The sequence below is a fragment of the Manis javanica genome, chromosome 15, assembly GCF_040802235.1.
Source record: "Manis javanica isolate MJ-LG chromosome 15, MJ_LKY, whole genome shotgun sequence".
Classification (NCBI taxonomy): Eukaryota; Metazoa; Chordata; class Mammalia; order Pholidota; family Manidae; genus Manis; species Manis javanica.
Window position 1 is genome coordinate 49,000,590 of NC_133170.1, and position 24,191 is coordinate 49,024,780.

Consider the following 24,191-nt stretch of genomic DNA (forward strand, 5'->3'; position numbering starts at 1 on the left):
TCCAAAGGCCCTGGGGCTGCGGAGGCCCTGGGGTGGCCCTGGGATGGGGAGGCCCTAGGGTGGGGAGGCCTGGTGGCCGAGGACAGCAGGGAACAGAGCCCAAGGAGTGGGATGGAGCCCTGGGTCCACGAGGAGGTGGGGGTGAGATCAGGAGCAGATTTCCCGGCTGATGTCTCTGGGCTTTGCCCAGAAGTGTGCCTTGGTCTGGCTTTTGTTTTAAACGTGCTCTCTGCTCCTCATGCAGCATGGATAAATATTGCTTGGAGGAAGAAATCCCTCACATGTTTATTGGGTACTTGCCATGTGCCAGATGGTGGAGAGGAGAGACAAATTCTGGCCTGCCCAGAATTTGCAGTCCTGCCCTGCAGCCTGCTGGGTGTGCTCCCACCTCCAGTAGGGAACATGGCTCCCTGCTCCCTGTCAGCTGCCCCAGCTGTGTGTAGGAGTTACCAGGTGGGCTCTGAAGCCAGCTTGCCTTGGTTCAGAATCTGGCTCTGTTCCTTCCTGGCTATGAGCTGGGTGACACTGGGAAAATAGCCTCTCTTCCCTGAGCCTCAGGTTCCTCATACTGAAGATGACGGTGACAGTAGACACTTCCTTTCAGGTCTGCAGAGAGGAAGCGAGCTGCACATCCTGGGCTCGGACGGTGTTTGGCACACTGGGCCTCGCTCGTGTCACATGCTGTCACGGCCAAGCCTCACCGCCCTCTCCAGGGGATTCTGTTATCATCCCCATTTTGCAGATGAGGAAGCCAGGACCCAGGTGGAAGCCAGAGGCCCATAGGGCTCGCCCGGAGGTTCCTTTTACCTAGAATTCCCACTCTATCCCTCTCACCCCCGTTCTTCTCAGCTGACTCCTCATCTCAGCTCCAGTGCCACCTGCTTAGAAGTCTCCTGACCAGACACTCAGTTCTTGCCCCTTCCTCACTGGTGTTTCTTGCTGCACTTAATACAAGTTGTGATTAGAAATGTGTCTACCGGTGTCTTCCCCACTGACCTGTCAGTTCAGGGAGGGCAGGGACCATGTTGGGGCTAGTCCCTGAGGCAGTGCTCCAGGCACAGAGAAGCCCCAGTTAGTGTTTGTGAAGGGGTGAATGAGTGAATTAAAGATCTGTTGGAATTCTAGAACCTGGACCATCTTCTGAGGGCTGCATCCATGCAGCTGCTGGGTGTGAGGTCCTTCCTGCAGGACACACGGCTTCCCTAGGTCCTGCCCCCATGGCCCTCACTGCCCCAGGGGTACGTCCCCACGCCAGGCACAGCTACACCTTCCAGTGACGCAGAAGTGACCTGCCCTGTGGGGCTTCACCGCGTGATCTGTGGCTCCTGGGCTCCCGGGGACTGTGTGGGTACACAGCCACAGAGGGCCATTCTGTGCAAGCCCACCCTTCCTGTCTCCCCAGGGGCGCGGTAGAGATGAGACTCCACCCTGGAGAGGAGCAGGCTATGGACTCGGAGCCCACAGCCTGAGCTCAGGCCTGCCATGGCCCCTGGCCATCTGCACCATGATGAGAAAGGCCTGTGTCTCTCTGAGCCTCAGCTTTGTCACCTGGGGTGTGGGGCAGTTACCCCAGCAGTCACTGGATGTCACCGGGAGGCAGGCAGTGCAGCAGCTAAGAGTGGGCTCTCCAGCCAGACTCCTTCGGTTCAACTCCCAGCTCTGCCTCTTAGCAGCCCTATGGGCTTAGGGAAGCCACGTGACTTCTCCAAGCCACAGTTCTCTCTTCAGTGAAATGGGTGCAACAGGCGTGCCCCCTAATAAGGCTGTTGGGATAATTAATTGGGTTACTGGATGTGAAGCACTTAGCACATTTGGCATGTAGTACGTGCTGCTTTAAATGAGCCATTATCATCATCACCATCTTCATCAGTGTCAGTATTAAGTCACCCGCAATGGACCTTGTGAGCTGTGTGCCCTGAGCTGCAATACGCACACGCACACATGCACACATGCACTGTCTGGAGCTGTGCGGTCCAGTAGGGCAGCCACAGGCCACCTGAGCCTGCTGAGGCCCCTGAAGAGTGGCTGGGCTGAAGTGCAGTTATTTGAAATAACCACTCATTTCAAAGACTTAGTCCTGGGAAATGTAAAATATCTCCTGAATGAATATATTGATTACATGTTGAAATAAAAGTATTTGGGATCTATCAGGGCAAATAAAATATATTATTAAGTTGAATTCCACATGTTTGTCAGCCCTTTATATGCACAGCTCCTGGAGAGCTGGGCTGTGGAAGCAGTAACACAGAAAAGAGCCGCCTGCTCCTGGCATGACCATCTCCTCCCCAGGAAAGGCAAGCTGGTGGCAGGTCCCACTGGGCGGCCACTGTTCCCATGAGCTTATCGCAGTGGGGCTGTGGCCTACCAGGGACAACAGCCATGCAGAGCTCTGTGTGCGTTACTGTTCCTGTCACTATTTCCACGTTCCCACAAGCATGGGAGGATAAACAGTCAGCTCAGATCAGGATCTGCCCACAGGTTGCCAAATGCAATTAGTGCAGAGACCGAGATGGGTGAGCAATTTGAGCTTTCTCCTTTGCCTAAAAACTTAGAAATCCCTGGATGCCTGCTTAGGAGGTTATGGTGTAAAAGGAATTCTGATGAGGGAACCCAGTTCATTAATCATTGAACATAAACCCCTTAGTCACCTGCTGTGTAGACGCCACTGCCCTTGATGCTAAAGATACAGCAGGAAGCAAGACAAAGATAAAATTCTTGTTGGAGCTCATCTTATCGTGGGGGGATGGTCGGCAAGCTCAGAGTGACAGGACTGTGAAAATAAGAAAATAATTCAGGCGATGGCTCATACCTCGGACTACTACTCAGCGATGAAAAAGAGCCACTGCTCCCTGTGCTTCCACAGCGCCTCTCAGCCGTGACATGGAGGGAGTAGCAGCAGGACACAGAGGAACAATACTGATTTCATTAATCTAACCTTCAAGAACAGGCAAACCTAATCCACAGAAATAAAGGGCAAAATAATGGCTACTTTGCAGAGGAGGTTATAGTTGTGAAAACTATTCATATCTTGATCTGGAGGTGATTACACAGGCATGTACTTAGAAAACTGTACTCTGGTATACACTTCAGGTGTGTGCATACAGCTCAAGGCTGGTGTGTTTTATTATCTATTGCTGCCTAACTAGTGCCACAAAATCAGGCAGCTTAAAACAAGCGGTATTCCCTCACACAGAGCCTGCGGGTCAGGGCCTGACTGAGCTGGGCGCTTCTGGCTCAGCCCCACTCCTGAGGCTGCAGTCAGGAGGTCACCCGGGGCTGCAGCAGCTGGTGACAGGGGCTGGAGGGCTGGCTTCCAAGGTGGCTGCTCGTATTTGCCTGGCAGCTGATGCTGCGTGTTGATGGAGGGCTCAGATCCCGGCCTCGTGGACCTCTCCATGGCGCTGCTGGAGTGTCCTCATGCCACGTCAGCCAGCTGCCCACAAAATGAGATTTCAGAGAGCAAACTAGGAGGCCAGGATGCCTTGTATGACCTGCTGTGCAAAGTCACACCCGTCACCTCCACTCTGTTCTGTCCTTTGAGTCAAGTCACAAGGTCCTTCCCACAGTCAAGGGCAGGAGAACGAAGCTTCACTCCTTAAAGGGAGAAGCAGCAAATAATCTGTGGGCACATTTCAATGTATTAGCATTAACATGCCATACCTCCAGTTTAAAAGATTTTTATTTTGTGTTTCAACAGAAGTGATGTAATAGACAGTAATGAGCTTCAAGAAGTGTGTTCAACTGTGCCTCTGAGGAGGTGCCATTTAGCTGAGCTCTGAGAAGGGAGAGTCAGTCGCATGAAGTAAGGTGAACAGCATCGAAGACAGAGGGAACAGCATGTGCAAAAGCTTTGCTGTGACAGTGAGTTGCTGGAGATTCAGAAAGAAGACCAATGTGGCCAGAAGTTAATGAGCAAGGGAAGGAGGCACAGTGGTGAGGGAGCTGGAGTCCATGGTGGCCACAGGAGGAAGATTGGATTTTATGGATTTAAAACGACTGGCAACCACTGGAGGATTTTAGCAAGGGAGAGGGCTTCTGTGATGAGCATTTTAGTGTGCCCTGGCTGCAGGAGCAGGACTGGAAAGAAGGGGCAGGTTTTGAGGCCTTTGGCTGGGAGAGGCCGTGGTGGCTGGGATGGGAGGTGTCACAGGGGAAAGGGGAAAAGCAGACGAGTCCCCAGCTCTGCCCCTGGGATCTCAGTGCTCAACCCCTCCCAGGCCCCTGGCCTCAGCCAGTCGGCTCCCAGGGGTGCCCAGGGGGCAGTGAGGGGACGGATGCTCATGTCCTTGCTGAAGGCAGGGAGAGGGGGTCCTTCTCACTCTGAAGAGGACCAGTTTTGTCCATCCAAGGAGATCTGTGTTATTCAACAGGCTCTCCTTGGGTGAGTCAGCCTTGCCTGGTCTATTTCTACTCATCCTGTGGGGCTTGCCTTCTCCTCTTTGCAGAGAAAATACCCTTTCCAAACAAAGAGCGTTTTAATCCTGGAGAAGCACTTCGTGGGTGCCACCGGCATTTGACTTCAGTGTGACAAAATGGAAGTCCTCGGCTTCTCTCCAGAGGCAGGGCTGGCCCACTGAGGAGAGGAGGGTGCCCGCCGCCCCAGGGGCCTGGGCGGGACGGAGGTAGGGGCGGAGGCTCCCTGCTGAGAGGGGCCATGGAGGCTCCCTGCTGAGAGGGGCCAAGGAGCGCTGCTCCCCTGCAGGCCACACGCCGTCCTCTCTGCACGGCCCTTTTATACTGGGTTTTGATCTTTCTAGGGAGAGAGGCAACAGAGCATAGTTTAAACGCTTCATCAGGATCCATGTTTCCCACCTTCTGGGGAGGAGCACCCTTTAGAATAGTTCATAAGAGACGTTTGTGTGCTGCAGTTTGGACTTCAGTTGCTAAGTGAGCCATTGACGGCTTGTAAATGCTTGAATCCAAGTTTTCTGTTCCTTTCCAGCAAATCCCAGTTTCTTTCATCCCTGCAGGGACGGATCGCACGCATTCACTCCTTGGCATCGTGCTAAAGCTGCAGAGACTTATTTAGTAACTATTTGATTCCAAACCGGAAACACGTCTGGAGATTTCCGGCCCGCGAATACTGGCATTCTGCCGCTGCCCGTCAGTGATGCCTGCCTGTGCAGACAGTATTTCCCTGGGTTCTGGGCTTGGGGGTTAGGAGCCCGGTGTTCTGCCCTGACATGTCACTCCCATGACCCTATTTGCCTCCCGGGCTCTCAGGGGCACTACGGCTTATGCTCGATGACCGCTGGGTTCCGTTGCTGCTCTGACATTGGGAATGGCTTCATAGCCCGTCGGTTACCAAGGTCAAGTGCAGCAGGTCTACCCACCAAGAACCCAGAGGAGGTAGCTGGGCTGGCTCAGTGACGTCCCCGGGCAAATATATATGAGAGGCGAAGCAGCTACCTCTCTAGGAATCTTTGTGCTGTTTTGATAACCACTCACATTCATGATCAGGTGCTTTCCTGTTCACTGTGCCACTTGATCCCACAGTAGGGACATTAAAAAGGTTGAGGACGTGTCTTGATTGAGACCATGCCCCTTCTATATGTGGTGAAGCTTGTAGAATCTTCCATTTCCAGACCTCAGGCAGTGCGCTCCTACATACCACAATTAGCTGCTCAGGCAGTGCACTGCACAAAGGCACCCAGCCCAGATCGGTGAGGCTGCCATCCACCTCGGTGCTGGGACGAGGCAGCTGTGAGGGAGAGGTGAAGAGCCAGGTCCTGGAGACAGACAGTCAGAAGTAAATCAGGCCTCCTGGTACTTACTGGACCTAGGACACACTATTTGGTTTGTTTCCCCATCTGTAAAGTGGAGTAACCATAGTACCTGATTCATGGGTTGATAGGAGAATTAAGTAATATTAAAACAACACCATACCAGGCACGTAGTCAGTGACAAGGCAAACATGAGCTGTTACGTATGGTGAGGTGAGGAATGCTCATCATTCATCTGTCCCCTCTCAGATGTCCTCTTCTACTCAGGAAGACATTGGAGGCAGACTGTTTTTCAGCAGCATAGGTCCCAGGTCCTCGCTCTGCAAGGGCTTCCAATCCTTTCGTCTGTGTCCACACTGGAGCCCTGCGTGTAGGACGAGGGCTGGCTCCGAGCCCACTGTCTCGTGGAGGGTCAGGGACACGGAGCACCAACAGAGGAGCGTGCGGTCTTCCCCTCATGACGTCCCTGCCCCCTGGCTGCTGTGGCCCCGGGATGGGGGGCTCTTGCCATCACACGGCCTGTCAGATGGGTCTGACTTCCCCACAGGAAGGGTCCTTGCCCCAAATCCCCAGCCTGACAAGAGGAAGATGTGCTGTGAGTCCTTGTTCTGTGAGGCCTGATGGGAACACGGGGGGCAAAGGGGGTGCTGTCCAGAGGGGTGCCCTTCTAGGTGGAGGCTGGAGGCTTTCTCAGAGGGCCGCTCCCCTCCTCACAGGGCCCTGCTGACCACCTGTCCTCTAGGTTGATGCGAGGCAGATGTTGATGGGGGCCACACCCAAACTGAGTACCTGCATCTGGAAAAGCTCTCAGCTCCCTCAGCGTGCTGGCTTACTAACATCTGTCCAGACAACCTAAATGTATGTGGTTCAAGCAGCTCTGAGGCTATTTCAGAGGGAGAAACCTCTCTGGCTGGCAGAGACAGCTCACGGTTGTTGGTGCAGAAATGAGGTGGGCCAGTGTGTGGGATGCACAGAGCTCCTTACCAGCAGTTAGAGTGGATGGGGCCATGGAACACAACACAGGGCTGACCGTGTACAGAGGCTAGTGGTTTGGGGAGGTTCCATGCCCTGTGTGAGGCTCAGGGACACAGTGCCATGAGCAGGCAATTCTGTGGGGTTGGGAGACTGTGCAGCATGCCTCAGCCCCTTGCTAATATGAACCCCACCCCTCCTTCTGGGCTTGGTTGAACCGTTGCCTCTTCTCCATGCATTTGCCCTGATGTCACCCTGTCTGTCTCTGAGCTTCCCTTCCGAATGTTCTAGCACTTTGCTTCTCCACTCCTGCTCCTGTATATCAGATTCAGCCACATGTTAACTGTGTGACATTGGGCAGGCACGTGGCTTAACCTTTCTGAGCCTTCAGTCTGTCATCTGTAAAATAATATTCACTTTACCTAGTTGTTTCAAAGATTGAATGTAGGACGTGTCTAACACTTGCCATACACTAAGCATTTAATAAATGGTAGATGGTGCCTTTTAAAAAAAAAATCCTTTTGTGAAATGTAAGGTCTTAGAAAAGGTAGAATCTTATTCATCTTTTACCCTCAGCACCAGTGCCTGGAGCATAAGTAGATACTCAATGTTTGAGTCAAATGGATACATTTAGCACAGGTTATTTCTCAAAATTTCTTGTGTCCCATACATTATTCCCAAATAACTAGCCCATGTTTTGGCTTCTATAATTTTTTAATGAAAGAGCTGGAGAAGACATTCAGTCCCCAACAGGGGGATAGAGTGCCCCGTGAAATGCAAGAGCTCTGTGGAAATCTTCACATTATTTCCTGCTGGCATCTGATGGGTGCTGCCAGGACAGGCTGATCAAATATTTTTTTCTTCTTCCAGATTCTTAGAATTTGCACCAGGTATACTCCAGAACAAGACACCATGACTTTCTCAGATGGCCTTACCCTAAATCGAACTCAGATGCACAATGCTGGATTTGGTCCTCTGACTGACCTTGTGTTCACCTTTGCCAACCAGCTCCTGCCTTTGGAAATGGATGACACAGAAACAGGCCTTCTCAGTGCCATCTGCTTAATCTGTGGAGGTACCAACTACCTAGAAAACCCTCACAAGATTCCATGAAGAACAACTTATAAATGTATATGGGAAATCCGTCAGGTCCATCTTGGAGTTGCTTTGCCTGGAAAAACGTGTGCACAAGGCCAGGGGTTTGCTGTATTTTCCTCTATTGTTGTCAGTTCAGTAAAGGTATTTGGGATCCTTCTCTGAAATACGAAAATGCTCTTTCTCCAATTGCCACAGTTATTTTTTTTAAAGGTAGGATCAGACCATTGTAAAATATATTGCCCAGGGACATTTTAATGATGATCCATGGGACTTGGGGGTGCTCTTTGCTCATTTAGTGGCTGTTGAATACAAGGCATAGGGTTGGCCCCGCCACCAGCACTTGGAGGACTGGGATAAAATATGGCTTTCTTCTTTGCAGTGACCCCTCTTGGCCCACAGGAGGCTGAATCATAAATGCCTAAAAAGTAGTGGCTTTAATTAAGGGGCCTATTTAGCTTGCTAACCATCCTGCTCAGGGCTTGTTTTAGTTCAGTTTAGTAGTGACACCTCCTGGTCATAAGAAGTAATTCTCTTCCTGGGACAAAAGGAACATTAAATTGTGCTTTTGACCGACAGGGAGCGAAAGCCTTTTCAAGTATCACTGCTGAAAGCAGTTCCCTCTATCTTCAACCAGATTAATAAAGTCCTAATATAGTAGGAACAAGGGTACAAGGAAGAACGGAAACCCTGTAGCCTGGAAAGTCTTTTAACTTTGTCCTGATACTAATTGTTTAATAATTTATTCCTGGTATCTAGACCGCCAGGACCTTGAGGAACCAACAAAAGTAGATAAGCTACAGGAACCATTGCTGGAAGCACTAAAAATTTATATCAGAAAGAGAAGACCCAGCAAGCCTCACATGTTCCCAAAGATCTTAATGAAGATCACAGATCTCCGCAGCATCAGTGCTAAAGGTATATGTGTCTTTAGTCTGCACAGTATTCTAAGTGGACTTGGGGTCCTGATCTGCTTTTTAAACCCCGTGTTTTATTCAGGATGTTTGATAATAGCTACTTTTTTCATTGTTGTTATGGAATTCATTTCTCATTAGAATTAAAAGGAATTAGAGTGCCCACCTTGATCTTAATAGATTCTAAGAGCTTTAAAACTGTTCGAGACTGTACTATATGGCAGGCGTTTTAATTTTGTAGTTTTATATATTTCATTCCAGCTTTCTGCACATGCTCTGGTTTATGTAAACTTGTCTCATTTTTCCTGAACATCCAAACCTCAAGAAAAATGGATAGTCCTTAGGGTAATTGTTATTGGTTAAGTTTCTGTCAGTATAGCCATTGCTCTCTTGTGTATAGGCAGATTTACTTCTGCACACTTCTAAGCAAAGGAATTCTTGCCTTCCTGAGGTATAAATATTCTTTGCCTAGTGATTTTCTGTTTATGTGGCAACTTGGGCAATTACACCAGGGCCTAGAACCATATCACAGTTGTTAAGAGCAGGGTTTCCATGTAGTGGAAACTCAGCAGTCACCCTGGTGCCCAATGTGCTGTTGTCATTCTGTCCCCATCAGCGAGCTCTGTCCCCGGAGACTTTTGTTAGCCAAGCTCTACAATTCAGAGTGTTTGGGAGCACAGTAAACTTGCATGACAAAGAGCCTCAGTTTTGGGGCTCCTAAGAGGTTTCTTCAGTAAGACATTCCGAGCTCATCCCTCATATGGTGTTGAGTAGAGGCAGATTTTGTGGTTGGCCGCTGCAATTATGAGTTCTGATTTTAAAACAATGAGGCTTTTAATACTGTGACATTACGTATATCCAGCTAGACTGGTGCTAATAGGGTTTACTGTGATTATGGAAATACTCTATCATCTGCATTGTTCTGTACAAGTAGCCACTAGTCACACATTGTTCTCTACCACCTGAAATGTGGCTAATGCAATTGAGGCACAAATTGCTTTTAACAAACTGTATTTCACTAATTTAAATTTAACCACATGCAGGTAGTGGCTACCATTTTGGACAGTGCAGTGCTGAGTTGATAATCACCACACATCAATTACTCATGTCACCTCCTCCATTTGTGGGTAGCTGGTATACTTTCAAATGCCTCCTTTTCAAGGTACATTCTTTCTGGTCTTTTATTGGGAACTTCTTTCTGTAAATTGTTAATATATACTGGTATTTCACCTGAAACTGAGGCGTGGAATTTAAACATGTTACCACATCTCCACAGCTTTTCCATAGGTAAACCATATCTTCATGTTGTAAAATTAGGAAAGCCTCTGGGAGACGAAGGTAGCACAGTCTCCACCCTGTTAAAGTACATGAAGGTTGATCCCTATTCAGGGTAACTCCTTATCTCTACCAGATTTCTATTCTTTCTTTTTAAAAGGTGCAGAACGTGTCATTACCTTGAAAATGGAAATTCCTGGATCAATGCCACCTCTCATCCAGGAAATGCTGGAGAATTCTGAAGGACATGAACCTTTGACCCCAAGTTCAAGTGGGAACCCAACAGAGCACAGTCCCAGCATCTCACCCAGCTCAATCGAAAACAGTGGCGTCAGTCAGTCACCGCTGGTGCAATAAGACACTTTCCAGTTACTTCAAACATTCCCCAGGACCTTCAGTTCCGGGATTTCAAATGCAAGAAAAAACATTTTTACTGCTGCTTAGTTTTTGGACTGAAAATATATTAAAATTCAAGGACCAAGAAGTTTTCATATGTATCCATATATACTCCTCACTAACTTACCTAGAAACACAAACTTTTAAATTCTAAAAATCAGCCATTTCGTGCAACCAGAAACTAGTTAAAAGCTTCTATTTTCCTTTGAACGCTCAAGATTGCATGGCAAAGACCCAGTCAAAATGATTTACCCCGGTTAAGTTTCTGAAGACTTTGTACATACAGAAGTGTGGCTCTGTTCTTTCTACACTGTATGTTTGGTGCTTTCCTTTTGTCTTGCATACTCCAAATAGCCGAGACACCAAGGTTATGAAAGTTCCAAAAAATAACTGTCTGTCTTGCTTTCCAGGCTACTCAAGACATCAAGGTAAGGAAATGGGACTATACTGTACAGTATGACAAGCTAAGGCTGAAGACACTCTGATTTAGTTAGTATGGAAGCTTATCCTTGCTCTTTTTGATGCTCTTAAATTGCATTTTTATTTCATGTTGCCCAGTAAAAAAGTATACAAGTCCACTGCACTAGCAGAAAAGGATTCTGTATCTGTGTAACTGCAAGTTCAGTTAATCCAATGTCATTTGTTCAACTGCTGATGTCACTTTAAATTGAAAGTGGTTTATTACTTATGACATAACTACAGAATTTTTTTTTAAATATACATTTTTTTACAGTAATGATAGCCTCCAAGGCAGAGACACTTTTCAGTGTTAATAAGTTTTTGTTTACCTATTCACAAGCCATTAGGGAAAGTTCATGGGATATTAGCAGGCTGGTCTACCATCTGTATACCATGTAACTCTAGTGTCCTTCCTGATCCATGCCTGATATTGATAAGGAGTTTTTTTTCCAGCCTTCTTGATGCCCAGGGGCTAACGTTAACTCCCAAAGGCACGGCAGAGCATTGCATCCTTTGACCTTGTTCAATCACTATGAAGCAGAGTGAAAGCTGTGGTAGAGTGGTTAAAAGATACAAGTGTCAGTTTCTTAGTTCTCATTTAAGCACTAGGAAATTTTTTTTTGATATATTAGCAAGTCTGTGATGTACTCTCACTGGCTCTGTTTGTACATTGAGATTGTTTAATAATGCTTTCTATGTTCATATACTGTTTACCTTTTTCCATGGAGTCTCCTGGCAAAGAATAAAATATATTTATTTTAAAGTTGTATGGGAGCTTTTACTACACTTTCATCTTCAGTAAAGAGACAGAGAACACAGTTCCATTTTTAATGTTTAAATTTCATTTCAAAAAGCAGGTCTGTAGTTTGCAACCATGACAATTAAAATCTGTGCTAACGCACGGCAGTCTATAACAATTCTACAAGCCAATCAGTTCATGACAATTCATGACGTTTCAATGAGTAAAAAAGGGCATAAAACTGTATGTGTAAGAACAAAATGTTAAAAGGCCTACCACAATAATAAAAAACCATCAATTACATCATCACATTAAAATAAGCCAGATGTACAAAAAGTCTGAGACAGAAAAGACAAAAAGACAACACAATTTATCTGTTGAAAAATGTTTCTGTGCTCTTTGGGCACTTAATTAATTAAACATTGCAAAATCAACATCTTCTTCTTCATCAGACTCTGCAAAGTATTTTACTTCTTTCCTAGCCCGACCGGTCCGTGGTAGAGAAGGTGGTTCAGAAGTGAAGTCTGATGGGAAGATGTCCACATCTGAATCCTGATCAAAAGATGTTTTCTTCGGTTTCTAGACATTTTTAATAAAAATAGATTTAAAACCCCAAAGTTAAGAAAAAAGATTAAAAAGTGTTCAAAACAATTATTATTCTTTACACTTCACTTACATTTGGGAAATATTACAAATAATGATGTTTTTAAAATCAGAATTGTAATGCCAACTTTAGTGTACCACTTACCTAACTATTTTTCTTAAGGGAAAAAACAAAGTGTAATTTGCCACCCTGGGGATTCTTTCTTTCTGAACTTATGTATCACCAAAAAAATATGTACAATGCCCAGATTAGTAAAAATTCAAGTTATCTGTAAGTACCTATCAATTCATGAAAGGAAAACAGGACTTAAGGACAGTATGCAGTAGACACTGTTTATAAATACAGAGTTACCACAATGGACCAGGGGCAAAGACTCAATGAAAGACGTCAATGTGGAAAACAGAATATGCTAAAATTATCTACATTTGTATTTTTAAGTTTTAATAGGAAAAGAGAGAGAAAGGGGGACATTTGATGTTATTAAACTAAAAGGGATAGTGTGCTTCTGGAGAAGAGTCAAACTAACTAGTAAGGTTAGCCATCATTCAGGTTAAAAAAATGAAATTAATCCTGGTCAAATAAATCCATGTTAAAAAGAAATAACCTTTCACTGGATGAAATAGAATATTCTTAGTTAAGTAGGCTAATTTATGCCACACTTTTATCCAAGAAATAGTCCTGATTATCCAATTATAAAATCCATATAATTCTTTATATACAAGCCCTCTGTAGATAAGAGATGCTAGGTTTAAAACTGTTACATTAGTGAACTGAGTTACAGATCATCTTAAGCAAAGCTGCGTATTTAAAAAATGCTCCTGTTTACCTTGCTTGTTGTTTTGGACGTTTTCCTGCCAGGGTTATAATCACCTTCATTTTCAGAGCCAGATGCTTTCCTTTTCTTTGCCCCTCGGCCTTTACCTTAAAATGATACAAAGGGTTTTTTTCCTCCCAAGGTTAAGTGCAACATAAAAAAACAAAATGCCAAAACATACTTCACTCCTTTGCCCTGCCACAATCAGGACTGCAATCCTGATCCTCATCGATGTAGAAACAATTCGACAGCATCATTTCAGTTCTGGGGTTGACACAACTAAAGAATACTTCACAAATAGATTTAAACTACTTGGAAGGTAAATAAAACATTTTCAGTTTGCTCATGTGGTCCTTGGGCCTGAAAAGAAAATCTCTTAGAAGAGTGCTTTTTAAATTGTATATGATGAAACATTTTCAGTTTCTAATGTGTCACAGACCAATACTTTTAAAAATATAATAAAACAAATTACAAGAAAAGTAATTCTTTGACACAAATTATAAATGTTTAAGTGCTTACTCTAAATTATACTAATCACACACTAGTAACAAACAATTGCATACCCCTTTTTAAGTAGCACAATCTTAGAATAAACCCCCTAGCACTAATCATGAAAAAAATCTGTCAAATCCATATTCTTTTTCAGACCTAGATCACTATATACATTTTTTTTAATCCACCTTATCTCTTACTCTCATTGCTGGAGGAGAAAGGGAAAAGGTATATGACCAGATGTTCTCCATCCTACAATGATGCCTGTAAAAGTGAAAATGGAACTAAATTGCAATTCTAAATTTTTAAAAATTCCTTAAGACCTATGACCAATTAGATTGTTAATAGTAAAAAAAGACAGCCTAAATGATATCTTAATGAGCAAATGAATCAATGAAATGCCACTGCCACTTTGGGACTTACAAAGATTCCAAACCATGCATACCCTAGGTATTGACCTCTACAGCTACAATGTTTCTTTCCCACCCCCTATTCTCTTTTCAAAGTAGGTCTGTCCTTATCCCAACCACCCTCTTAAGAAGCAAATACACTGATGACAATATCTGTCAGTTGGATAAAAGGCTGAGCAGCTACCCTTTCGAGAAAATCATGCCTTACACATTTTTTAAAAAGCATTTTTAGGGACTTTCTAGATTCTGAAGGCAAAGAGGAGGTACCAAGGAGAGAGAAGAGCTGGTTCTGGTGCCATTGCAGGGCACCATGTACAGGTACTTCATTTCCTGAGTAAGCAAAGTGCTCTGGGTAAAAAGAGGCCTAAGTCCAAATGAGTGTCACACTTGAGGTACTGAGGAGCCCTCACCTGCCTTTTACTGAGTCGGCTGCAGAGGGCCTCTGACCTACTCTCATGCAAGTTGCTCCTTTACCCTCCTTGATTTTGATTCCTTGATTTGCTAAAGTGACTGAACTAAATTGCTTTCTGCCCTTTAGATTCTAATCAGTCATACTGCTTACTGAGGAGTAAAGCAATCTGCAGTAATACAGGTACCCAGTCGCTCTAAGTTTAATGAGCAGAAGAGACTAAATATTTCCAACATGGCATATGTTAGAGGCTTCTGCAGAGATAATCCTCACCTTTTGGTGTTGGAGTCTTCTTTGGAATGCCAAATTCTGAATCCGAATCAGAGTTTATAGTCTCTACTTTCTTCTGCTTAGGAGCTCTCCTGGGCTTAGGGACTGTATCTGAAGACGGTTTTCCTATTAAGCAAATTTCCATTTTATAGATCAATGTAATATACTTATCAACAATACAAGCTGACGCGAGTGCTTTAACAATGGAATTTCTTACTGCTGATATGAAATTGAGTAGCTTTAAATAATAAAGTGGTTTCTCTCCATGTGGCACCAGTATAAAGGCAAACAATTTCTCATGGGTGACAAAACGCTTTTTATTTAATTATGCATAATATGCCTTTTGAAAATTCAAGTGAGGTATTTTAAACAAATCATTAAAATGAATAAAGCAATAACTTTTAAAAAGCAATAGTACATCAAAAAGAATAAAATACCTAGGAACAAACCTAACCAAGGAAGTGAAAGACCTATACCCTGAAAACTATGAGACACTCTTAAGAGAAATTAAAGAAGATACCAATAAATTGAAACACATCCCATGCTCCTGGCTAGGAAGAATTAATATCATGAAAATGGCCATCCTGCCCAAAACAATATATAGATTCGATGCAATCCCTATCAAATTACCAACAGCATTCTTCAATGAACTGGAACAAATAGTTCAAAAATTCATATGGAACCACCAAAGACCCCGAATAGCCAAAGCAATCCTGAGAAGGAAGAATAAAGTCGGGGGGGATCTTGCTCCCCAACTTCAAGCTCTACTACAAAGCCACAGTAATCAAGACAATTTGGTACTGGCACAAGAACAGAGCCACAGACCAGTGGAACAGAATACAGACTCCAGATATTAACCCAAACATATATGGTCAATTAATATACGATAAAGGAGCCATGGACATACAATGGGGAAATGACAGTCTCTTCAACAGATGGTGCTGGCAAAACTGGACAGCTACATGTAAGAGAATGAAACTGGATCACTGTCTAACGCCACACACAAAAGTAAATTCGAAATGGATCAAAGACTTGAACGTAAGTCATGAGACCATAAAACTCTTAGACAAAAACATAGGCAAAAATCTCTTAGACATAAACATGAGTGACCTCTTCTTGAACATATCTCCCTGGGCAAGGGAAACAAAAGCAAAAATGAACAAGTGGGTCTATAGCAAGCTGAAAAGCTTCTGTACAGCAAAGGACACCATCAATAGAACAAAAAGGTACCCTACAGTATGGGAGAATATATTCATAAATGACAGATCCGATAAAGGGTTGACATCCAAAATATATAAAGAGCTCACACAGACACCTTAACAAATAAAAAGCAAATAATCCAATTAAAAAATGGGCAGAGGAGCTGAATAGACAGTTCTCTAAAGAAGAAATTCAGATGGCCAACAGACACATGAAAAGATGCTCCACATTGCTAGTCATCAGAGAAATGCAAATTAAAACCACAATGAGATATCACCTCACACCAGTAAGGATGGCTACCATCCAAAAGACAAACAACAACAAATGTTGGCGAGGTTGTGGAGAAAGGGGAACCCTCCTACACTGCTGGTGGGAATGTAAATTAGTTCAACCGTTGTGGAAATACGGAGGTTCCTCAAAATGCTCAAAATAGAAATACCATTTGACCCAGGTATTCCACTTGTAGGAATTTACCCTAAGAATGCAGCAGCCTAGTTTGAAGAAGACAGATGTACCCCATGTTTATCGCAGCACTATTTACAATAGCCAAGAAATGGAAGCAACTTAAGTGTCCATCAGTAGATGAATGGATAAAGATGTGGTACATATACACATTATTCAGCCATAAGAAGAAAACAAATCCTACCATCTGCAACAACATGGATGGAGCTAGAGGGTATTATGCTCAGTGAAATAAGCCAGGCGGAGAAAGACAAGTACCAAATGATTTCACTCATATGTGGAGTATAAGAACAAAGAAAAACTGAAGGAATAAAACAGCAGCAGAATCACAGAACCCAAGAATGGACTAACAGTTACCAAAGGGAAAGGGACTGGGGATGATGGGTGGGAAGGGAGGGATAAGGGTGGGGAAAAAGAAAGGGGGCATTATGATTAGCATGTATAGTGTTGTGGGAGGGTACAGGGAGGGCTGTACAACACAGAGAAGACAGGTAGTGATTATACAGCATCTTGCTACGCTGGGACAATGACTGTAGTGGGGTGTGTCGGGGGGACTTGATGAGGTGGGGAGCCTGGTAAACATAGTGTTCTTCATGGAACTGTAGATTAATGATAGCAAAAATAAAAAAATAATAAAATAATTTTAAAAAGCAATAGTAAAACTATAGTGTAGTCATGACAAAAAAGTTGACATATTAATTATAACACAAGTATACCACATGTTAAATTCTAACTTAAAATGTTGTAGAGAAAGAAGACATTTTTATGGAACCTTCAAATTCCATGAATAGAAACCAATGCACTTTCTTTCAAAAGGTGAAATCCAGACCTGACAATTTTATGAGTAAAGAAATATGAAAATTCTAGATAAGTAGACAATAGACTTAAAGGCCTTTGTTTTGATGAACTTTGTTTTTAAGATAGATCTTGTTTTTCAGTTTCATGTATAGTCTATGTGAAAATTACGTATCAGTCTTTGTGTGATTAATAAAACCTAATTTTAAAAAAAAGAGTATTGAATTAGCCATAGACTTTTCTGTTAAAAACAAAAAACAAAAAACACTAGTTCTATGGAAAATGTATTCCCAGCCCCAGTTTGAGATGCTACAGCTAAGGGCCCTCATTAGAACAGCAGGAGGAGCCCATGCTCATATGGCCCACAGACTTCACCACATTCCCCCTCATGACTAAATCCCCAGGAGCAACATGGAAGCTCCTAGTAGGACAATAGGCTTGACATAGCAGGTTGTTGTAGGGACCTTTTTAATTTGGAAGTTTTCCAGGCTTGCAGTAGATGCCACTTTCAACACTACTGGGCAAAAGCAAGTCAGGTATCTGAGTACTATGAACTGCCTTTTTGCTGAAAATTACTGGAGCTACACAATTTGTATAATTTATGTAATTTGGAGTTAACATAGATGACCCTACAGAGAGACATGGCACATCCTCTCCTTGAAATGATAACTTTGTGAGAATTGTATTTTTGGAGGAGGCTAGAGGAAGCTGAGGCCTTGCTGGGGACCCTGAAATCATGCCACACAGGCATCACCTATTCAACTGAAAGGCTAGGTCAACTCCTGGTGAGACAACAAACAGAATAGGTGTTGCAGAATTCCAGCCTTTTAGTTAATGCTCCAGTAACTCATTAGGCTAAATAGGGGTGAACAGCTTAATGAAGGAAATACATTGATATGTTCAAGTAAGTGATATGCCTCCCAACTTTTCAGGGTGGTTATATTAGCTCATATGAAGATAAGAGATGATAAAAGGGAAATTATAGTGCCCATCTCAGTTTGAGATCCTCAGGAGACCCCATCTGATCCCAAGACAAAGACTCAAGTGCAGTATTTATTTGGGAGGTGAAGGAAGGAGAGTCCAAAAATGAGACAATGAAGAGAGGACAGCCAGTAATGGGGAAGTTCTCAAGCTTTTCATCATTCCCAGTGATTAATCCCATGAGGAATCTCAGAGCCAGTGTAGAATATCCCAGAGTTAGCTAATCTGATGACAAAGAGTACTAAGATACTTGGAGACCAGTTTTCCTCAAGTTTTTTTTTTCCCCTCAAAGACCAAGCTTTCCTTTTCCACAAGTAAAGGGTGGCTGGGTGTGGGGAAATGTTAATATTCCAGCACAGCAACAAAGAGAAAGTCCTCAAGCAAAGAAATAAAGACTTAGGTCAATGTGCCCTGAAGTGGAAGGCAAGGGAATGTGGGCAGGGGCCCCCAATGCGTTGGCTAGAGAGGTTCCTGCCGTCAACCACTTTCTCACCACAGTCCTATGCGTTCAGACTAAGTGGACACTTTTATTGTCGTTCTGCTACATCTAACATGTGTCTATAATGGTACTGTCTGTTGCGCATTTTAAAGATCCTGAAGAGACAATCCATATAGCTCATTTACTGCTTGCTAAGTAGCAGTTATCTTTTAAGCACAGAGCACTAATACTGACCTCCTTCAAAAATACCACAGTATGTACCTTGGTGCTAGTAACAGACTGATGACAAACTCCAAGCAACTTAAGATTCTTGGAGAATCTAAGGCTATGGAAAAGAAGCTACACGGCTCAAAAAGAGACACCCCAACTAAACTGAGCAACCATTCCACATGAAGAGTTACGGAATGACCTACATAGATAACACAATCAGGCTACTATCAAGACAAAATTTTAATCTACGTAACAACCTAACAACTACAAGAGACCTTACTAGAAAGCTATCTTTAGATATCAATGCATGGGTTTATATTATTATTACAACAGTGAGAGACATCTTAACAATTATCTCACATGATTAGAAAACAACAGGGATTCTCCTTATACACATTTATACTTTCTAACTATTTTCTAGTATAGTCCTAGTGCAAATTGTTTGAAATTATACTAATTTTCCTGAAACATCAACTACCTATATATGGTTTATGCAATGCTTAACAAAATCAAATATATAAATACATACCCTTTTTAGCAGCTACTGTTTTACTTGGAACTTTATCTGTTTGTTTCAGCCCAAATGATGGTGAAAAAACAGAGGCAGAATCTTCTTCATTACTGTCAAATTTAGCTGAATCTAAAAATTACAAAGCTTTTTTTCAGTGAAAAGATTCTGTAAGGACTCCTTAATTAAGCTTTGTTTTACTCTTTAGATAATTGATCTTACAAGTTTCTATTTTATGATCAGATAATCTATAATATACAAACATGAAAACAAATATAACATTACATTTTAAAATGTTCACTCTTATAGAAATGCATGGAGTAATAAAAATTAATAGTCCCAAATGCTAATTCTTTAAAACATAAATGGCCAATTAAAAAATAAATACTGATGATTATTTTAAATGAGATAAAATGTTCCTACTGTGATTATTTTAGTTTCTACATATCTAATGCTATTAACCATCTCAGGAATATCAGTAGTAATGATCTAAAAAAAAGTAGTAACTTCATCTTTCTAAATTTTAAATCAGTGAAGACAATCTAAAAGGCATATAAAGCTTACCGTCTTTTAACTTTTACACTCAAATTGATTAAATAAATTAAGCAATTCCTCTTTCCTCCCTCCCTCCTTCAAATCAAGAGGTCCTCTTAAAATGGCTATTTGAATGTAAGTGATAATTTTATATAACCGTTTTGACATGCTACCTAAAATGCATATCTATATAGTAACATGTATCAGATCTATGCATATGTCTATGTTGTGTACATTTAAAAAATGCAAAACAGTGAAACAACTGAGTCGAATTGGGTTGTTTTGATCTTAAAAATTCCACACATGAAAATATAGGGGATAAAAAATATATGCCCTAATTAAATTTGCTTCAATGATTTTAGTCTTTCAGCTTCTAGGGTTTAGTAAAACAAATATGCACACTGGTAACCCTACCCTCATAGCCTTTAAAAAAACTGTCACTTGTATAAATATGAATATATATTCATATTGCCATGAAAATCAAGTATCGGTCTTCCAAAACTCTTTTCTGTATTTTTTCTTTCTTTAAAACACTACACCCACACCACCCCACACACTCCACATACACACAGGTCAGCATCTGCCTATCCATCCCAATGCTTCTGTAAGGCCTACGTTGACCAATTAGTTGAGAATCATCTCAGGAAAAGTGAATCAAACTTATTGCACTGAGGAAAATGTAAAAAGATGGTTAAGTTTTCTACTCACAAAAAAATCTATAGAAATAATACAATAAGTAACCAATGAAAAAACTAAATAAGCATACCATCTTCTGACTTCTGAGAGTATGAAGGAAATGAAAAGAGATTCCCAAAATCCTGACTTTTTTTGTCATGTGAAGATTTTCTATTAAAAAGAAAAATTGAACACCACAACATAATTTAAATATCTGGTCTTAACCTTATATAATTTATATATAACATGTACTGCAAGACTATAATCACCATTCTCTCATTGTTTCTTTGTTAAAGACAGGGCAACCAAATTCTTTTCTTCACTCTCATATGCACAAGTGTACATGCATACACACACAAACACCAGAAAAACCAATGGTTTAACATAAGAGGGGAAACTGAGGGAACGTTTAAAGCTTTTCAGAATATCACTAAATTAAATTTTACGGTTAATAGAACTGTTGCAGAATTTAACATCAATAAATTATGGGCAAAAATACAAGGAGAAAATCAGACTCTCTCTCCATCAGAGTAGTGAATAATCCTCTTTCTGATTCTAGACTGCAGGTGGTAAGATACTGCTTTAAAAGAGATGGTAAAATACTTCCTTAAAAAATCTGAAATAGTTCACAAACTTCATATCCTACATGTTAGTGTTCACACTCACCAGAGGCAAGAAAAATCAAGGCCAAAGCTAGGGAAGAAAATTAAACCTAATTCTAAAGATTTAGTAACTTTTCTCTGATCTAGGGGTTGTCAAACCATGTTCCACAGGCCTGCTGTCTGATTTTGTAAATAAAGTTTTAGTCATTCATTTACATACTGCATACAGCTGCTTTCTTGCTACAATGGCAACACTGAGTAGTTGCAACAGAGACCATACAGCCTGCAAAGCCTAAAATACTTACTATTGAGCACTTTATGGGAAAAAGTTTGCCAGTCCATATTCTAAACTCTAGCAAAGGTTATGTAAACAGCTGCAGTATTAACTGGATTTATTCCTTCATGAGGAAGGGCCTTACCTACAATGATAACAAATTCTTAGCGCTCACTGTAAGATGTCTGACAGATGCCTAAACCACTAACGGCACCACAGAACTGAATAATAGCTGTTTCATTAACTTACTCTGGAGCTGCTTTTGATTTACTTGGTGAAAATGCATATTCATCTTTATCTAGGCCATCTGAAGGAACATATTCATCTTCCCCATCGTTTGTTATGGGAGATGCTTTAACTTTCAACTCCTCTAAATCATTATTGTCATCATCATCATCAGCATCATCATCCTCTTCTTCTGAGAAATCAAATGTGTACTTAGGCCTTTCAGCTAGGAGAAAAATAAAAACTGAATGTTAAATTCAAATCCAGGTTTTATCCTCATGAAATATTATTATGAATAATACATTTGAAAAATATCCCAGCTATCTCTAAAAATATACAAGGAAAAAAAAAAGACAAGCATTTAAAGAACAAAAGCCAACAACTTTGGCCTCAATTATTTTGATAGTGTTAATACGTATCTTGTTATATGGATACCTCCTAGAAGGCGATAGGATAATGCTACATGTTAGGAGAGCATAAACTGGTAAGACGAATTATTACAATGTTGCTTGTCACACTTAAATATTACTCAAAAACAGGGTGGAAAATAGTCATATGGGCACTGTAAAAGTGACTACTAATACAAGATTTCCCATTTCTGCAATTATAAAAGACAAATTTTACAGGTCTTTAGAAAGTATTAAACTTTCTCTTAACCTCCTGCATAAAAATTTCCATCTTCTCTCCATGGTTATTTTACTATGAAATAACAGGGACAGTATTTTTCATGTGAGTGAGAAAAAAACAGAGTTAAGACTTCAATGTATTAGCAAAACAGTAACAAGGTACCAACTATGGGGAAAGGCACATTGGTATAATGCAAATAAGTTTTATTATAATTTTTAGCATATACTATGGAATAAAATTTTTTAATCATTTGGATTCTATTTAATTCTACAACTCATTACAGAAACATGCAAAAACCCTAAATACAATTTTGAAGCATTTAATAAATTAATTTTAATGTAATTTAAGTTACTGATGTTAAAAATTCACCTACATTATACTACTTCTGCACAGTAGGAAAAGGAAATTCAGTAACTTGGTGATTAAAGAAACAAAGAATTTAAAGCCTCACATGTAATTTTAAAAAGTATTTCCCAGAGATAAAGCAACCATAATGTATTATTCATTTTAAGTAAATTAGGACTTAACAAAACTGGAGAAAAAATCTCTAAATAGGGCACTCATCAGTTGTTAATTACTTGAAGACTTCAAATTAGTGACTATTCAGAAAGGATAAAACTACATGCTGAACAGCAATATATCATAACCAAATGGGATTCTGCAGACTAATTCTAACATTACAATTACCTAATGTATGCAATGTACATGGAATCACACTCCTAACCAGGGGGAAATTTGTCACGATACAAGGGGTAGAAAACAAAACCAATAAGCACTTCTACTAACCATCACCATTGGTATTAACTAAGCATATTTTTTGCCAAATATCTTCAAACCATGGAGGGAATATAACCCAAACTTTGTAATAAAAATCAGTGAGAAAACATGATTCACTTTAAAGAGAAATTTTTTTTATGTCCATCTTTGCCAGAAAACATCACTCTGTAAGGCAATTTTTTGTCTTCATTAATTGTAACTTCTGAAATACTACTGGTTTAGTACTTAAGTACCACTGATAGTTCTAACAATGCCAACCTATGTGAGTAATACTAACTTGGTCAAACTATAATAGACAATAAAATAAATACAAAATGTATAAGAATACCAGCTGCTCTTCTAAGCAAAGAATCTCTTGGAATAACCACAGGTTCTGTTTCTTCCAAGTCACTTTCTGACTTGGATTCATCATCTGACCAAGGATTCCGTTTTTTCACTTTCTTTGTGCTGGATTTACCAGATGATGTAGGTGTTTTTCTCACCCTGGTCCCTAAAAACAAAAGGACAACAATAAGATATTATCAATGCTTATACAAATGCCTTAGTAAAAATAAAACTACTATAATGAAAAGTTCACTAGAAAACAACAAATGTTCATAAAGACAGAAGACATTACTTCAACTACTGAAAAAAAAAAAAACAAACCCACAATCAAAATAACCTAGTAATACCCTGGTACTATACATCTCCTCACAAAAAACTTTGTAACAATTCCTCACCAGGCTCTTTTTTCTCCCTTTTGGGTTTGGGAACTTTATTTATAGGAGCTGATGGGACCAATGCCTCTTCTCCTGTACCTTCTACTGGTATTCCACTGAATTCTTCATCAAATTCTATTTTTACTGTTGTAGTATCAAGATCACTCTACATATTAAAAAGAAAACCAAACCATGAATAAAAATAAAAATTAAATTAATACCATATATTTCAGAGATATATTTCCAGCCAACAAATCACTTCTTCATATCAGATGACTAAAAAAGTAATAAAATGTGATTCTATTGAGGTCCTAACATATAACTTAAGCAGACTATGTTTTACTTTATTTCACTTGTCTGTAGCAAATGATATCATTTACCATGCTAATATTCTGGTACACTCTATGAGATGACAGCTACTTAAAAGCAAGCATAAAACAATAATAGGGCAACTTTTGATTATCAAAGGGACTTTCAAACCAATAGTACCCCAAACAGTACCTGCAAAATAAGTTCCTACAGCTTAGGCCTCTATGTACCAGCAAAAAAAAATCTTCAGCTTACTGAAGGAAAATAAGCAACACATTCATGCACTGCTAGGGATTACAAGAC

The 24,191-nt window shown here is 41.2% G+C and overlaps 2 protein-coding genes across 10 annotated transcripts in view; one reads left to right on the top strand and one right to left on the bottom strand.

Annotated features, from left to right (window-relative positions):
* RARB (retinoic acid receptor beta) overlaps positions 1–11,603 on the top strand; it is a 368,014-nt gene extending 356,411 nt beyond the window's left edge. For all 7 annotated transcript variants that reach the window (XM_037008587.2, XM_073223415.1, XM_073223416.1 and 4 more), the window contains exons 6-8: positions 7,566–7,770; positions 8,550–8,708; positions 10,140–11,603. In XM_037008587.2, coding sequence (XP_036864482.1) covers positions 7,566–7,770; positions 8,550–8,708; positions 10,140–10,336 — 561 coding nt within the window. In that variant the 3' untranslated portion in view covers positions 10,337–11,603. The remainder of the gene's footprint in view (positions 1–7,565; positions 7,771–8,549; positions 8,709–10,139) is intronic.
* A 45-nt stretch (positions 11,604–11,648) lies between these two features.
* Positions 11,649–24,191, bottom strand: part of TOP2B (DNA topoisomerase II beta) — a 64,876-nt gene continuing 52,333 nt past the window's right edge. For all 3 annotated transcript variants that reach the window (XM_037008585.2, XM_037008584.2, XM_073223411.1), the window contains 8 exons: positions 23,601–23,745; positions 23,210–23,371; positions 21,502–21,703; positions 20,468–20,547; positions 19,189–19,299; positions 14,576–14,698; positions 13,004–13,098; positions 11,649–12,152 (listed from right to left, as the gene is read on the bottom strand). In XM_037008585.2, the coding sequence (XP_036864480.1) occupies positions 11,985–12,152; positions 13,004–13,098; positions 14,576–14,698; positions 19,189–19,299; positions 20,468–20,547; positions 21,502–21,703; positions 23,210–23,371; positions 23,601–23,745 (1,086 nt within the window). In that variant the 3' untranslated portion in view covers positions 11,649–11,984. The remainder of the gene's footprint in view (positions 12,153–13,003; positions 13,099–14,575; positions 14,699–19,188; positions 19,300–20,467; positions 20,548–21,501; positions 21,704–23,209; positions 23,372–23,600; positions 23,746–24,191) is intronic.